General features: G+C 52.2%; 1 protein-coding gene across 1 annotated transcript in view; it reads left to right on the top strand.

Annotated features, from left to right (window-relative positions):
• SKOR1 (SKI family transcriptional corepressor 1) overlaps positions 1-1,277 on the top strand; it is a 9,095-nt gene extending 7,818 nt beyond the window's left edge. The window contains exons 10-12 of the mRNA XM_010834601.1: positions 52-126; positions 639-704; positions 1,183-1,277. Coding sequence (XP_010832903.1) covers positions 52-126; positions 639-704; positions 1,183-1,277 — 236 coding nt within the window. The remainder of the gene's footprint in view (positions 1-51; positions 127-638; positions 705-1,182) is intronic.
• Positions 1,278-1,821: the final 544 nt, after the last annotated feature.

Below are 1,821 nucleotides of genomic sequence, written 5' to 3'. Positions count from 1 at the left end.
GCCGAGGGAGGGGGTTGTGCGTAACAGCTCTCACTTAATCAATTTGCACAGATAATTTTCAGGATCAAATGAAGAGAGAATTGGCTTATCGAGAAGAAATGGTGCAACAGCTGCAAATTGTCAGAGGTAAGACGGGAGTCAGGTGAGCGCGTGCACGGGCCGTAACTGCCTCTCGTCTGGCAGGAGCCGCAATGTTGGCTCAGTCATTTGGATTTAAATTGAAGGTAATTTAACAATTATTTTTTTTATTTAATATCCTTTGTATACTCTGATTAGCCTCAGAATGGCAAGCGAGCCCAGCAAACGGCTTGCAGGCATCATTACATGGAGTGATTGAACTTCTTATCGCGGCAATTTCCATGGTTTCTAAATTAAAAATCGAGGCGTAAAATTACCTGGGAAGTAATGCCTAAGTTTGCTTTAATTTTGGTTAGATCCGTCTGCGTTTAAGCGCCATCCCAGGCCATTTCCTCCCTCAGCCAAGCTGCAGTTTGGAGTTTTGACGCCCCCTCCCTCGGTCGCCGGGACTTGTTTCTGCCAGGGGCTGAGCGCTGAGAAGAGGGTGAGGCCCGGGCTGTGACCCCAACGGGCCGTTGGGTGGTCTCATTTCCTCACCGGCTACTTCCTATGTCTTCCAGATACTCTTTGTAACGAACTTGACCAGGAGCGGAAGGCACGCTATGCCATCCAGCAGAAATTAAAAGGTGCGGAAGCGGGGGAACAAAGGAGAGGTGCCAGGCACTGGCTGTGCGGGCGAATGAATGAATGAATGAATGAGTGATGATGAGGGGGAAGGCCAGGTCTGCAGAGATAAGTAACTGAGAGAAGAATTCATTTTAATGGAGAAATTATCCTAGAACGGTGGGCAGGGATAAGGAGCCCCTTGAGCTCTGGGCATTGGGAAATCTGTCACCAGGTCCAAATCTGGTTTTGAGCTGATCGATCTCCCTCTTCCTGTGCCTCAGTTTCCTCTTCTGTAAAATGGGGCTATTGAACTAGGGCAGTGGTTCTGAATGGCCGGGATCTCTACCCCCTTCCCACCTTTTGATCTTCTCGCTTGAGAACTCCTGAATCTGAAGGGGGTGGGTTAGACGTGGGTAGACAGGCGAGCGAGGGAGCCCATGGACCGCGTGGGTGAGGCAGGCCAGGAGCCCAACATGGCCCAATCGACTGTCTCTCCAGAAGCCCACGACGCCCTGCACCATTTCTCCTGCAAGATGCTGACGCCCCGGCACTGCACTGGCAACTGCTCCTTCAAGCCCCCGCTGTTGCCCTAGGGCCGGCCCAGCCGCGCCCACGCGCCCTCAAGCCATGCTGCTCTCTTCTTGTAAATACCCGCGGCCTCGGCGGCCGAGAGCGAGATACAAGCCATTCGGACCGGACCGATGTAAATACAGCCTCCCGCCCGCCTGCCCTTCTCCCGGGCGCCTCGGCCTTGCCCGCTCCCTCCTGGGAGCCCGAGACCAGGACCCAGTATCCGTTTCCAATTGTAAATACCACCTTGCCTCATGGTTCAACTCCGGGCATCGGGTCTCATGGTCTTAACGGACCAAAGCGGGTAAGAAAAGGGAGAGGGGGGCTTCTCCTACCTGTACAGCCTCTGAACCCCAATTGTGAATACAATGTAGCAATTTCGCTGGCCCCGCGCTCCCCTCCCAGTCCACTTCTGAAACTCGTTCCTAATGACAAAGTGGCTATGTGCAATGGATATAAATGTATTGTGAGTCTCTTGGTTCAGTAATAATGGGTTCATTTTTAATTTATTTATGCTGTAAGTTATTTTGCTTCCTTCTCCTGGACCTACTTCCAGTCCCGTTTTGC

Source organism: Bison bison, unplaced genomic scaffold (assembly GCF_000754665.1).
Source record: "Bison bison bison isolate TAMUID 2011002044 unplaced genomic scaffold, Bison_UMD1.0 scf7180017864034, whole genome shotgun sequence".
In the NCBI taxonomy this organism is placed as follows: Eukaryota; Metazoa; Chordata; class Mammalia; order Artiodactyla; family Bovidae; genus Bison; species Bison bison.
This window is presented reverse-complemented; position numbering and strand designations above follow the sequence as displayed.